Source organism: Microtus ochrogaster, linkage group LG2 (genome assembly GCF_000317375.1).
Source record: "Microtus ochrogaster isolate Prairie Vole_2 linkage group LG2, MicOch1.0, whole genome shotgun sequence".
NCBI lineage: Eukaryota > Metazoa > Chordata > Mammalia > Rodentia > Cricetidae > Microtus > Microtus ochrogaster.
Window position 1 is genome coordinate 35,889,613 of NC_022028.1, and position 14,449 is coordinate 35,904,061.

A 14,449-nucleotide genomic window follows, 5' to 3' on the forward strand; every position below is an offset into this window, starting at 1 on the left:
TGTCTCCTGTGTGCCTAGATTCTTCATCCTCTTCCTTTCTCTCTCCTGAAATCCTGCCTAGAGGGCTGTTACAGAGAAACCCTGTCTCAACAAACAAACAAACAAACAAACAAAAAAGTTGTGCATTTCTGTTTATGATGTTTACTTAGTCACCTGGACATGAATTTTGCCACCTTTCATACCATAGATTTTAAGGTCTCTTTACATTGAAGTGGTAAAAGAAATGCAGTTTTACTTCATTTTTGTTTTTATAGTTACTTTTAGTTTTATTGTTGCCAGGTGTAGCCCATTCTGGACTCCATAGTGAATGACAAGCCCATGCTGGTTTTGACACAGCATCATATAGTACTTGCCTATAAAGGCTTATCCAACAATGTCATTGTTAATACACTGTTGCAAAAAGTTAGGGACAACTCAGGTGTCTGACAACAGGTGAATGAGTGATAAATAGGAGATATCATAAAATTGAATTTATCCCTCCTTCCAGTTTTGTTAAGAGAGGTGTCACTATTTAGGTGAAGCTCAACTCACAGATCCATCTGCCTGCCTTTGCATCCCAAGTGCTGGGATGCAATTTGTTTTCTTTTGAAGCTAAAGATTAAACCCAGGGCTTTGTCAATGTTAGCTAAGAAGGAGTCTACTATGAGTTACAGTTTGTGACTTTTGAGAAATCTTTTCTGAACTCTTGTAATCGGTGTTGTCTAAGCCAGATGAAATTTGCCTTCCTGTAGTTAGAGAGATGGTTCAACAAGTAAGAGTATTTGGTGCTCTTCCAGAGGACACAGTTTCAGTTCCTAGCACTCATCATGTCTGGCACTCTTAACTCCAACTTTAGGAAGCCTCATGGCCTTCTTCTGGTCTTCACATGCACACAGCACACACGCTCACGCACATATACATACTATGCGTACACATGCACATAAATAAAAATTAAAATAGAAATATTTTAAATAGTATTTTACATTTTGAGTTTTTTTAAACTGAGGATTTTTTTTAAACATATGTTTTACTAGTTACAGGGGAGTTATCAAGGAAATTAAGATAGTTTTCCTTTCCTTGGAAAAAGCTAATATTTCCTTAGCAGCTGTGAGCAGTGGTGTGGAGACTAGAGGACAACTTTGGAAAGTCGCTTTTTCTCTCTGCCTGAGAGCTTCTCATGATTTTTCTGTTTCTACCTCCCATTTCAATGTAGGAGTGCTAGGGTTACAGATGTGATCACTGCATCTGAGTTTCTTTGTTCTTTTTTGTTTTTTTAAGACGGGTCCTCTGTGTACCCCTGACTGTCCTTGAGCTAGCTCTCTCCCTGCCTCCCTGCCTCCCTCCCTCCCATCGGTTTGAAGAGGGGGTGTAGCCCTGACTGTCCTGGATCTCACGCTGTAGACCAGGTCGGCCTTAAGCTTAGAGATCCACCTGCTTTTACTGGGTGCTAGGATCAAAAGTGTGTGCCATACCTAGCTGCATCTGGGTTTCTTTTAAACAGTGGTTTTAAACCTTGGTCATCACACTTGCAAAACTAGCACTTTTAACTGCTGAACCATCTCTCCAGCCCCTAGCTTAATTTTTATTGATGAATATCTGTCACCTATATCAGTGGTCCTAATTTTCCTAGTGTTGTGATTCCCCCCCAGTCATTAAATTATTTTGTTGCTATTTCATAACTCTGATTTTTGCTACTGCTAGGAATTGTAATGCATATATCTGTGGGTTTTTTTAAATTTATTTATTTATTAAGTATACAGTGTTCTGTCTGCATGTATGCCTACAGACCAGAAGAGGGTACCAGACCTCATTACAGATGGTTGTGAGCCACCATGTGGTTGCTGGGAATTGAACTCAGGACCTCGGGAAGAGCAGTCAGTGCTCTTAACCTCTGAGCCATCTCTCCAGCCCATATCTGTGTTTTTCAATGGTCTTAAGTGATCCCTGTAAAAAGGTCATTTGACCCTCAAATGGATTGTGACTCAACAAATTGAGAAATCATTGTTTTAGACAGTCAATGGAGATAGTTATGCATTATGAAGTATTTACTCAAAATTGCTTCAATATTCCCATGTTCTTTTTAGAAATGAATTTCTGTTTGCTGTTTGAGGTATAGTCTTGATATGTCACCCAAGCTGTATCAGATGAGCAGTTCTCTTTCTGCTCACCAAATTCTGAGATCTCAAGCCTTTTATTTAATTACCTAATTAAATAAAATAAAATTTTATTTTATTTTCTTCTAACCTATCTTTTATAACAATTATTCTAGTTTTATATTGTTTAAGCCAAAATGTGAAATACAGACTAGAAAACAGTTTTGTGCATGGCTACAGATCAGAAGAAGATCTTAGGAATTTCCAAATGGTACTTAGGCTTGTGGGGTTATTTCATGTTCATCATTTGCTCAGTCTCATTCCAAGTAGTCAGATCATTCCAAGCCATTTCATGTTATGGAGTCCCGAGAAACCTAGTTAGATGATCAAGACAATTCGTATTGCAAATTTAATGTTCTGGAAAATATAAGTCTTGGAATCTAATGTTTTACTTTTTTTTTTAAATTGTAGCTACTGAAGACTATTTCTGTGTCAAAAGAATTTTCTCAGGTGGAGATCAAAGCTTTTCACATTATTCTAGTCCTCAGGTACTAATATAATTATTATATAAGTAATCAGTTAGCTTCAAATAAGTTGGTGTAATTTTAGAAACTTACCTTCCTCTTTAATATATTAGAGATTATTATCTTAATATTTTTTTCTTCAAGTCTACAAAAGAATTTTTTTCCCCTAAGCTATCTCCTGTTTCTGTTTTGGGTATTTAGGAGATATTGACTACTATTCTTAACAGAAATAAACAAACAAAAATATTGGCTCTTAATTTTGTGTTGTGACATCTCTTCCTCTGACTGATCTCATTAACGTAGAGCTGCGGCCCAGCAGATGACTTCAGATGCCCTGACCCTTCAAAGCAGATCTGGACAATAAATGAAGCTCTGATTCAGAAGTGGCTCAGCTATCCTTCTGGGAGGTTTCCTGTGGAGATAGCCAAGTATGGGAGACATTTTACTCACACATACCTGTGCATTAGAGCAGTATTTGTGGAGAATTTCCTTTCCTTTTACATTATGCATCTTGATCCCATTCATTTCCCATCTGTTCACATCCTCCTTCCACCCTTGCCCTCTCCCCCACCAAGAATCTTAATTTAAATATTTCCTTGACTGTCATTCTCTGCGTGATTTGTATATAAAAGTTTGAGTACTTAAGCTTCCATAGGGGGTATTTTAAAGATCTTATTTAAAAGCTTCAGTTTTGTTTTGTTTTGTTTTTAAGATTTATTTATTATGTATACAATATTCCTCCTGTATACCTCTATGCCATAAGAGGACACCAGACCTCACTACAGATGGTTGTGAGCCATCATGTGGTTGCTGAGAATTGAACTCAGGACCTCTGGAAGAACAGCCAGTGTGCTCAACCTCTGAGCCATCTCTCCAGCCCCAAAGCTTCAGTTTTTTCGTACATGTGAAACTAATTGATATAGTGTGGAACAGAGCTATTTTTAAATTCCATTTAAAGTGCATTCCTTTGTTTCCTTAATACTTTTTGGGTTTTTTGGTTGTTATTTTTTAATTAGTATTTATGTATTTTGCTTATGTGTGTGGGTGCACATGTGCTGTTGTACATATGTGGCTGTCAGAGGACAACTTGGAGAAGTGAGTTCTCTTCCACTTAAATAAAAATTATTTTAAGATTGACCCATGCTTGGGAATCAGAGGCAGGTGATTCTCTGAGTTCAGAACTAACATGATCTTCATAGCAAATTCCAGACCAACCAAGGCTATATAATCCTAGGTGTTGGAAGGATGAATGTATTTCCTTGAATTTAGTCTTTTGTGTATGGGTGTGTGCACAGATGTTTGCACTCACTTGTTTCCATGGACATGTGGAAGTGTGAGTCTATGTTAAGTGTTCTCCCCATCATTCACCACTTTAGCTTTTGAAGCACGACCTGGGGCTCGTAGGCTGGCTGTTTAGTCAGCTCTAGGATCCCCTTGTCCCTACCCTTCCGCCATCACCACCACTGAAGTTACAGGCACATGCCACACCTGTTTTTTTTATGTGGGTGTCAGGGAATCCAAGGTAATGTCTTTATGTGACAGACAGACACTTTACAAACTAAAGATGAATGAATGTATTTAAGTTTGAGTCAGACAGTTAATAACTTTATCAAGTATTATATATCCTATCTACAGTGATTTACATAGTTCTGGTTATTTTAGTTGAGTAGTGAGAGAAGTACTTTGTAACATTAAATATTTGTGTGCATTTGTGTAGGTACATGTTTATGTGTGTATGTATGCAGGTACATGTTTGGGAATATGTATAGAGGCCATGGGTCAACACTGAAAATCTTCCTCAGTTCTCCCTTTTTTTTGAGGCCAGGTCCTTTACTGACCCTTAAAATTGCTATGATTAGGCTAGATTCAGTGGTTGCTGGGCCTTAGGGACTCTTTCTTCTGCTTCCCCAGCTCGGCAAACATAGGTGATCAAGCTTAAGCCCTCTTGCTTATACAACAGCAATTACTAAGTCATTTCTGTCATTATTATTTTTTTTTAAAATGGGACAGTCTTGCCTCGTTTGGCCTCAAGCTGTAGATTCTCCTGCCTCTGCTTCCCAAATGATCAGATTCTGCCCACGTGCCACTGTGCCTAGGTCTAAATTGTCATTTAAATTTTTATTAAAAACGAAAGATAAATAGTTATATGTCTCATTTATTTTATTTTTAGTGAGATAGATGGAACATTTTCTTCATCTGGTTGCCTAAATGGAAGTTTTTTAGCCACTAGGTAAGTGGCAATTCCTTCATTGCCTGAACCTTTTTGAAATGTATTAAATTGTATAATATATTAAAGAATTGAAGAATTAGTATATACTTGTAGAAATCTATATATTGAAATGAAAATATTAATATTTTAATCGTTAGTTTTTCTGTTTTTGAAAGTGAATTCTTGGACAACTTCACACTTGGATATAATTCTGCTTTGATGCTGTAACCCTCATTGCCCTCCTACCTCCTTCTCACTCTTGTTACCTCCTTCCCAACAAGTTCCCCGTCCACTGAGTTTATCACGAGCACAGATGGAGGATTGTTCATTGCAGCCTGGGAGCAAACAGCCAAGTGGCTCTAACACCGAGGAAAATGACCTTCTCTCTCTCCCTTTTTTCTCTTTTAGCAATGATGATCACTATAGAACAGGTCCCAAATTTTCAGGGGTTGATATGAATGCTGCTAGACTCCTATTCCACAAACTAATACAACCTGACCATCCTCAGATATCTCAGCAGGTTTGTTTTTACGTGATTGTATATAGTTACTTTATTTAGCTGCTGGATTTTTACATGTTGTTTTTACAGAGATTTTATGTCTCTAAACAAATTATCCTTGTGTTTCATAGACTGACATACTTTGTGATTTAAAAAAAGTTTTTTAATTTTAAAGTATTTGTAATTTAGATGTTAAAGATACATTAGTCTTTTGAGATGTTTGTAGCAGACTCTGAATGTTTAATGTTTAATGTTCAGTTAAGTCTTTTAATAGCTATAGTAGCCTTATGGTAGAGAGTTTAAGTTGATATTACACTAAGGATTTTTGAAATTTCTTAGCAGTGCCTAGGCAGTAGTTGTCACTCTGCTCCAGAATAACCATTGACATCTGCTGTCCTTTCTGTTTTAGTCAGCATTTCTTGTTTGTAGTGCTGGATCTTCTTTTCTCTTGTTATGTGTGTAACATGCATATGTTCCTTTGTGAAGTGCATTCATTTTAAATGAAGTAGGCTTTGCTTTTTGTCAAAATATAGGTGGCAGCTAGTTTGGAAAAGAATCTTATACCTAAACTGACTAGCTCCTTACCTGACGTTGAAGCATTGAGGTTTTATCTTACTCTACCAGAATGTCCCCTGATGAGTGACTCCAACAATTTCACAACAATAGCAATTCCCTTTGGTACAGCTCTTGTGAACCTAGAAAAGGCACCACTGAAAGTACTTGGTAAGAATTTTAGTATTTTTTTCTTCTGAAATGTTTTTCTCTTTAAATGAAAATGAGTTCTCTTGTTTGTTGCCTTGTTTATTTGACATCATTCTACATGGAAAAGATTTTTCTCTTTTATTGGCTTTTTTCCTGGGTATTTGATTCTGATCGTTGGAATTGCTGAAGGCGAATCATGTTAAATATAGAATTTAATTCAGTATAACACAGACACAGTATTAAGAACAATTAAAACCTGTATTTTCCCCCCATCTCCTTGAATGATCTTGCTGATAAAGAACTGGAAGAGCCATTGAAACTGAACAACATTGGTTTTAAGTCATTCTTGAGTCTCGATATCAACCCTTTTCCTCTTAGTTCCTTCCTTTGCTAATTTCCATTTTTTTAATTTTGTATTTCTGCTTATGCACAAGATTCCTGAATTTGCAGTTCAGTCTCTGTTTTTCTCTGGGTTTTGGTCTAACTTTGCTCACCTTAATTCTTGTAATGGTGTGGATTCATCTCTAACACTTGGTATGGGTAATCTAGTGTCTTTTTGCTAAGAGTGTGTGCTAGGTATATGGAACTGAAATATATTGAAGTATAAAGTCACCATAAACACTTAAAGGCTGAGAGGTAAGGCTGAGGTGAGTGGAAGAATCAGTGAGCGAGGGATAGAATGCTGGGGCCTGAAGGGGTGAGCCCGTGTGGAAAAGTAAGGCCACTCCAGAAGGCTGTGCATTCCTCTTGCTTCATCTCATAGGCTCGTGGTGTTTGTACTTAGAAACTATTAGTAATAACATGAATAAGGCAGTATAGGACAACTTTACATTAAATTCCTGTTTCTGATTTCCCAGAGTTCCTTGGATTTTTAAAGTTGTTACTTCATAATATTTCAGTTTTCTATATTAAATTGAATAATAAAACCTGGAATTTTAAATATTTGAACAATACTATTTTAAAGTGTATTTTGTTTAAAAATAATTCTGATTTCAGTAACATTTTAATAACTGGTTTTAATATTAGCTGTGGTGATTTCTAATTGCAATTTATGAATTTAAATAGAATTTAGGATACCGAGAATGTGAATTCAGTAGGTCTTTCATACTTTATATTTACTTTTAAGAGATTTTAAGAACATTATCCTTTATCTTGATAGTGAGGAAAGTTATCTATAAGCCCTAGAGATGTTTTATAAATCATTGTTATATTCATCTTCCTGAAATGTTCAAAGGGTTAAGAACCACTGCTCTAGAAGAAAAGTTAGTATGTTTTTTTTAATTCTGGTTTTTTTTTATTCATTTTATTTGCATGTTCACCCTTTTAATAACAGAAAACTGGTGGTCAATACTTGAACCTCCACTATTCCTCAAGATAGTAGAACTTTTTAAGGAAGTTGTGGTACATCTTTTGAAACTCTACAAGATCGGCATTCCCCCTTCTGAAAGAAGAATTTTCAACAGTTTTCTTCATACTGCATTAAAGGTTTTAGAAATATTACATAGGGTATGTCCATTAGTCCTTTATTCTCCTCTTCCCATTCCTACTAACAGCTTGTAATGTTCATTTTAACATTAATATTAGAATGGCATAAAAGATACATATTAAAGAAATTTGGAAGTTATTTATAATTTCTCATAATTCCTTTACAAGTAATATGTTTGTACTTTGTAGCTTTGGATTTACTTGAGTTTGTTAGGCATCTGTAGCCTACAATTGGGCAGAACAATAGCATCTTAATGAATTAGAATTCTTACCCTTTTTTGTAAGTAACCTAATGTGTTAATTTAATGATACATTGTTTTTAGTTATAAGGAGTTGTCATATACATACAAGTGACTGGGCCCTTGTAATTACAAACATTTAAAATTTATTTTTTTGGTGTCAGGTACTAATGGCCTCAATCAAAGTAGAATGTTTCATTTGAAACAATTGACTAATTTGAAAATGAAACCATATATAATTCATTAATTTGCCTATTGTTCTTTCCTGCCCTTTTTCCCAGTGTAAGAAATAGTACACTTTACACTGTAGAAGTGCAAAGTTACATGAAGAAATAGAGTCTCAGCTGTCTCATTAAAGATGGATTTGAGTCATCCCTGACAGTTGGTAGGTATATCTCTGTTATGCCATTTGGTATTCTTGAGTTGCTACTTAGATGAGACATGACCTAAGGGAGAAGCACGTGTTCATAGCCCATAATAGACTGAAAACTCCATATAAATATAGTTTCTTTTCCATAACAACTTCTTTATACTTTCAGATTCTCCTTGCTCAGTACTAAAGTAAACTATAAAGGGGACAAAGGTGATAGGTCCTTGTTCTTTGTATCAAAGAACCCTGTGGATCATTTATTTACCTTTGCTTTGTTTTGTTTTGTTTTTTGAAGTGAAGCTCCTGGGTGTTTCACAACTACTTAACTTGATGAACTTTTCTTTTACCTTTTTTAGTATGCCCATGACTTTTAGGGAGTTACTTCTGTTCTCATTGTTACAATTAAAGTGGTGATAGCAATTTCTTTCCTAGGAAAACAGGTCATTCATTTCCCAGAACAAGACTTTCTTGCAGCATATCAGGGCCTGAGTGTGCAGCATACTGCAATTATGAAGATCTTGTAACATCATAGCATGAGTCTCTACCTTTCTGTATGCTTTTTGCTTAGGATTCAAATGATTGATTGTTTTTCTTTCCATGATATTTTCTCTAATATTTCATGAACCGTCCTTCTTCAGCTGGACTGTATTTCTACATGATTACTCTTTTTGTATCCATTATCTGCTTATCTTTATTCCTCTTAATACTGGTTTTCTTTAGCCCTGTCTTTTATCTCAAGAGAAATTCCACTGGAAACTGAAGCAGGAGGATCAGCACAATTCCAGGCCATTGTGAACTGCAGAGAGCAACTTTGTCTCAAAGAAAGAGGGTGGGGAGGAACTTTTATAATCCCAATTTGGACTTTACAGTTCAAAGCCACAGTCTCTACTGAGAGCCCTATTAAGAGTCCATCTGCACCTTTTTTAACATAAAAGTTTTAGACAGTACTTCAAAGATTTTGTGTCCCTTTTATGTTTGTTTTTGTTTTCTCTGTGTCCCTGAATTGAACTGTACGTGCTAGGCAGATGCTTTACTGGAGCCACAGTCTAAGTCTTAGGTTTTGGGGTATAGCCTCAGCTGGATTTAAACTCATGATCCTCCTGCCTCAGCTTCCTGTATGCTGGGATTTTAGTATTATCTACCAAGTGTAGCTCCAGAGACGATTTTGATGAAACCATGCCAGATACTAGATCCACCTTCTTAATGTTCAAGGTTGGTATGGGGGTGGAATCTTATATTTATTGTTTGCAAACAGTATCCAGCATTAGTAGCCTCTTTATATAATACATGTGAGCACGTTATTCGATTTTTAAAAGATTTTTAAAAATATACTTGTATAGATGGTATTTTGTCCTTTTATATAAATTAAGACACAAAAGATAAAAAGAACAACAAACCAAAGAAATCTTAATTTTGCCAGGTAGTAGTGGCAAATGCCTACTTGGGCGGCAGAGGCAGGTGAATCTCTGATTTCGAGGGCAGCCTGGTCTACAGAGAGAGTTCCAAAACAGCCAAGGCTACACAGAGAAACCCTGTCTCAGAAAACCAAAGAAAGAAACTGGAAAACAGCTCAGTATTAATTTAGTAAGTTATAGAGTTGAAAGAGAAGTTCCCATCTGCTTCTCAAGGCCCTACTATTTTTATTCCACATTAATGAGTGTGTAGTGTGTTACCGTATACTTAGGGGCTGGAAGATGACTTAAAATTAAGCATATATTGCTCTTCCAGAGAACCCACACATCAGACAAACTCAACCTTCTGCAGCTCCACGTGCGAGGGATTCGTTCTAACACGCTAAGCCTCTTGTGCATCTGTACACATGTTTGGAGTGGGCTTTACTTTTATTATGCTCAAACTCTGTAGAGTACATTATGTATACTGTCTTGTGTTTAGGCTGCTTCGTGTGTTATTTATGTGTGTGTATATGTGCAGAGCTAAGGACTGGGCTCAGGGCTGCTTTACTCCTGCTGTGTAGGTCCTCTGTTCATTGAGTGTGCTTCTTTGTCCACCTCAGTGCCGTTCCTGACTGGAATCAATGCAACACATTTTAATCTCTTTGGTTCTGTTCCCTATAATTGTGATTTTGAACAAGATTTTCTCTATCATATGCAGATTAGTAATTACCAATAAAATACCACCCTGATAGTTTCTTAAGATTAATGTTTTTAAATACTTATTTTTGTATGTATATGTGTGTTGAATGTATGCTAGTGAGCATGCACCATGGTGCACATGAGGAACTCAGAGGACAACTTGTAGGAGTCAGTTCTCTCCACCATGTGGGTCCCAGGCATTGAATGCTGGTTCTCAGGCTTGGTGACAAGTGCCATTACCTCCTAAGCTGTTTTGCTGATCCTAAGGTATATAATTTTTAAGTTGTTATATATTCTGATGGCAGAGATTTCATTGTCACATTGTTTGGATGGGAAGAAATCACTACCTTTGACTTACTGGGTTAGACAGAAATTGGGTTCTCATTTGAAAGCATACACACATGTAAATTAATTTAAAAAGATTTTAAAGACACTATGTTAGTTATTCCTTCTCTCTGCTCAGTGATTAAGAATTAGGGGAAGTTTCCTCAGTTTGCTCCTTGACCCACCTAAGTTAGGAGCAGATTTAGGACCAAGAAAACTATATTTTGTGTTCACTGTTCATTTCAGGATGTGCTTTTTCCTCCCATATGTCATGTCCTTTGGAAAACTTTGTAAGTTGAAAATATTTCCAGTGTTCTGAATGGCATCATGAGGAAAATACCTTTGGCACCTGCTGTCAGGAATGGATCTATAATGAGATAAATAAGTTTATTGGGTAGTAATTGGGTTGGTTTTTGAGTTCTTACACAGTACATTGTAGCAATACCAGTGTGCCAAAAGAAAATGACTTGCTTGGTCTGTCTAGTTTTGTTGCTATGTATTGTACTGGTTTTCACACATGGGGTAGGGGCATGGAACCCTCAAACTGATGAATGGATAGAACATATATTTATTCAGCATAGTCACTCCTTAACCAAAATACTAAATTATAATGAGAAATCAAAGCATTGTGACCAGAATTTAGATTTTATTTTGAACATTTTTTAGTAGAAATTATATACGGATTTTTTTTTTAACTTACCTGTGGTTTCTGTGTTTTCCTTTGCAAATATTTATTGAGTGCCTACTGTATGCTTGTTATTATACTAGATGGTAGGGATTTAGTGATAGGAAGTTATGTGATTTCCACCTTTGAGCTGGTAAACTAGAAAGATATATGTACAGATAAGTGAATATTTATGATATAGCATAAATGCTAGAAAAGGGAAAATATACTAACTGAAGGATTAAGAGCTTCTTAGAGAAAAAGTAGCTTTGTAAGATAGCTTGTAAGTGTGCATACCATTCAGAGAGGTAGGTGTATGTGTGTTTTATGTATAAATTTGTAGGCATGTCTTTTGGATAATTCTTCTGATCCAGGCACAGTGAGCACACGTTTAATTCCAATGCTTGGGATGCAAAGGCAGGTGGATTTCTTCAAGTCTGAGGCCAACCAACTTAGTCTACTTAGTGAGTTTCAGGACAGCCAAGGTTGTGTAGAAAGATTTTTGCCTTAAAAAAACCAACCAATCAAAACCCTTCAATACCCAATATTTTTATTTATGCTTTTAATGGATTTGTTTATTTTATTTTATGTGTATGAGTATTGTCTCTGTGTGCGTGCGCACGCATCCATAGACATCAGAAGTTAGTATTGGATTCTTTGGAACTGCAACTACAGTGTGCAGTGACCACCATGTGGCTGCTGCAACCCTGCTCTTCTGCAAGAGAAACAAATGCTCATAACTCCTAAGCCATCTCTCCAGTACAGTTTATTTTAAATGCTATAGTACCTATTTTCTCTTTAGTTATTAAATCATTATGTTTGCACTAACTACTAGTCATAGTTCCCCCAAGTCAACATTTCACTGATTTTAAATTTTTATTATTTTGTTGTTATTTCCATTGATAAATGTTCATACCTTAAAAAAAAAACAAAAAAGTATGTGTGCCTATGTCTGTGTGCACTTGAATGCACTGCCCATGCAGTCCAGAAGAGGGCATTGGACTTACAGGTATTTGTGAGCACTCAGACGTTAGGGTCTGTGATCCAGCCTTGTGTCTTCTGGAAGAGCAATGTGTACTCTTACCTGCTGAGCCATCTCTCCAGAACCTCTATGTCTTACATTTACAAAATAGTTCAGATTTCAAACAGTGTGTGGGGAGAGGGAGGAAACTGAGTTATTTTTTTAATATTATAAAAGTATTTATATTCTACTAAAATGCTTCTTTTAAAGAATAATCGGATCTGAATTATTTTCAACAAGAGACATTAAATTTAGACTGAAAAATGTGATTAAAATATGATGTGAAAAAATATGATATGAGCTAGGTGTGGTGGCGCACACCTTTTTTTAAAAAAAATATTTATTATGTATACAATATTCTGTCTGTGTGTATGTCTGCAAGCCAGAAAAGGGCACCAGACCTCATTACAGATGGTTGTGAGCCATCATGTGGTTGCCGGGAATTGAACTCAGGACCTTTGGAAGAGCAGGCAATGCTCTTAACCACTGAGCCATCTCTCCAGCCCCTGGTGCACACCTTTAATCCCAGCACTCAGGAGGCAGAGGCAGGTGGATCTCAGTGAGTTCGAGGCCAGCCTGTTCTTCAGAGTGAGTTCCAGGACAGCCAGGACTGTTACACAGAGAAGCCCTGTCTCCGGGGAGGAGTGGGGGGAGGGTTGTATTTATATTTAAAAATATGAGCATCTGAGGAAAAAGCTGTTGTAGAATTTTTGTGTGCAGGTGTGATGCTGCATGTGTTTTTAGTAAAGACTGCAGCTGCTAATGCTATAATACTATAACTGTTAGAAGTCTGTAGGGCAGGACGCAACAGCTTCTTTTATAAAAGTCTGGGCAGTATTTATCACTTTGCATCTCCGTTATTAAGTAGGCCTTGGTTCTGTAATAACAGCTTCACTCTGGTTGCTTTTTCCAGATGAGAACATTGGGGAAAAAATGCGCAGGGAATGGTGGCACAGACCTTTAGTCCCAGCCCTCCAGAAGTAGAAAGAGGCAGACCTTTAGAGTTTGAGACCAGCCTGGTCTTCATAACTAGTTTTAAAGAAGCCATACCTACACAGTGAGACTCTGTCTCCCTCCACCCCACCCCAAAGAAACAGGAAAAGAGCTCAGAATGTTTTTAATCAGTAAAATAAAGGGATTAAAAACATGACTTTGAAAATAAAAGCAGTACTGTTTTTACAAGATTATTGAATGAAATAATGTGCACCATTAGGTCTAATCATGGCTCTTATTGAAACATACAGTTTGAACTGGTTTTAAGGCAAAAGTCTGCAGTTAAGATTTCTGATCTTGTTCTTTGTAGAAGTGGAATGCAGTGTTTGTTCTAATTTTCCTTCAAAGCAAACATTTGGAATCTGAAAATTGTTTCTCATTACTAAAAGTTAACAGTGGCTGTTCATTACAGCACATCCCTCTGAAGGTGCAGTGGCTAGAGATGGTTTGTGTTAAAGTCTCATTGGAAGCTGAACTGTATGCATATCTTTGCACCTTTTCTTTGTCTTGTCTTTTCATTCCTCCTTGTGGAGGTTTGTTATTGCTTTAAAATACCGAAATTGTCCAGTTAGATCTATACATCCAGTTGATGATCTTCTCTCTTTTCCTTCTGCTTTCTCAGAAGTTTAGGTTTATTAGGGATAGATGTTGATTTCATTAATAGATTGACTTTTGTTTTGTGACATAATCCCACTACAGCCCTGGCTAGTCCAGAACTCAGACCAGGGTTCAACTCAATGGATGTTCTTTTTGTTTAGAGTACGAGATATGGACTGTCATAACATGCTATTTAAATGATTTCTTTTCCATTTATTTTGTGTACATGAAGAAGTGCAGCAGACATGTGAAGAGCAGAGGACAGCTTGCAGGAGTCAGTTCTTTTCTTTTCTTGTAGATCCCAAGGGTCAACTCCTGTGACCAGTCAAGCTTTGGAGGCAAGAGCTCTGACCAGTTGAGCCAACTGGCCTTCCCAAGAAAAGGGTTACTATTTGTTGGGGTATTTTGTTTTTTTGAGACTGGGTCTCACTGTGAAGCTAGCTCTGGATGACCTGGAACTTCTCTCAGAGATCCCTGCCTTTGTCTCCTGAATGCTGGGATTAAAAGCACCATCATGCTCGATCAAGAAAAGATTTTAATGTGTTGAAAGAGGAGCCATTAATAAAGTTGCTTTCATTGTTTCCCATAGAAAGTTAGTGTTGTTTAATGTGTGTTGAATTAACTATTACCATCACTTTTAGTATTTTTCTTTAAAGA

General features: G+C 36.7%; 1 protein-coding gene across 5 annotated transcripts in view; it reads left to right on the top strand.

Moving 5' to 3' along the window:
• The window catches only part of Herc4 (HECT and RLD domain containing E3 ubiquitin protein ligase 4), a 78,062-nt gene that overhangs the window by 37,845 nt on the left and 25,768 nt on the right, over nucleotides 1-14,449 (top strand). For 4 of the 5 annotated variants that reach the window (XM_005360131.3, XM_026785577.1, XM_013351224.2 and 1 more), the window contains 6 exons: nucleotides 2,544-2,620; nucleotides 2,900-3,024; nucleotides 4,767-4,826; nucleotides 5,214-5,325; nucleotides 5,838-6,027; nucleotides 7,340-7,512. In XM_005360131.3, coding sequence (XP_005360188.1) covers nucleotides 2,544-2,620; nucleotides 2,900-3,024; nucleotides 4,767-4,826; nucleotides 5,214-5,325; nucleotides 5,838-6,027; nucleotides 7,340-7,512 — 737 coding nt within the window. The remainder of the gene's footprint in view (nucleotides 1-2,543; nucleotides 2,621-2,899; nucleotides 3,025-4,766; nucleotides 4,827-5,213; nucleotides 5,326-5,837; nucleotides 6,028-7,339; nucleotides 7,513-14,449) is intronic. The other variant, XM_026785579.1, reaches the window with a different exon arrangement.